The sequence below is a fragment of the Sesamum indicum genome, unplaced genomic scaffold (assembly GCF_000512975.1).
Source record: "Sesamum indicum cultivar Zhongzhi No. 13 unplaced genomic scaffold, S_indicum_v1.0 scaffold00677, whole genome shotgun sequence".
Taxonomy (NCBI): Eukaryota; Viridiplantae; Streptophyta; class Magnoliopsida; order Lamiales; family Pedaliaceae; genus Sesamum; species Sesamum indicum.
The window spans coordinates 1-628 of NW_011628524.1; the positions used below are offsets into that span (position 1 = coordinate 1).

A 628-nucleotide genomic window follows, 5' to 3' on the forward strand; every position below is an offset into this window, starting at 1 on the left:
AGGAGTGGTTGTCTCGACCTACTTGAAAACTTGGAAAATCATTTCGTTGAGGCTCTTGATATTTTCACTGAACTTTTGACCTGTTTGTCTTTTGGAAAAAACTAGTGTGTGCATAAGAAATAATATCCTTAATTTCAGGTTACATATTGTATGATCACATTTTGGTAAGCATTTTGGCTAAACAATCATCTTTTCTCAGTTGTGGCAGGTTTGTAAATGGCTGAGCTTTCTGGTACCCCGGAATGAGTTACTTGTCTGAATTTGCTTTTACTTTACGCTGTTCCGGGGAAATTTATTCTTTGTTACTATCATTAAGATCTTATGCTAAAAATAGGAAAGGACAATAAAATCTAGAAGATCATGACTGCAAACAAAAACTTTAATAATTAAGTGGGATATATCTGGATCAAAGTCGTAAATTTTAGCAACAAGAAATGTGATTGATGTGTTTGTGACATGAATTCTTGCATAGAAAGGACTTATTTTTCTCTGATTACGACTATCTAATGCTGTTCACATATCTCTGTTTCTTTCTCAATCAACAGGTTGCTCGAGAACTGTTTAAAGGTGAGATGCCTCAGAGTGTATTTAATGATGCGTAATACTATGGATTTGTCTGTCTTTCCCT

General features: G+C 34.4%; 1 protein-coding gene across 2 annotated transcripts in view; it reads left to right on the top strand.

Annotated features, from left to right (window-relative positions):
* The first annotated feature begins 6 nt into the window (after positions 1-6).
* Positions 7-628, top strand: part of LOC105180319 (probable sodium/metabolite cotransporter BASS4, chloroplastic) — a 4,527-nt gene continuing 3,905 nt past the window's right edge. For both annotated transcript variants that reach the window (XM_011103986.2, XM_020691652.1), the window contains exon 1: positions 7-567. In XM_011103986.2, coding sequence (XP_011102288.1) covers positions 507-567 — 61 coding nt within the window. In that variant the 5' untranslated portion in view covers positions 7-506. The remainder of the gene's footprint in view (positions 568-628) is intronic.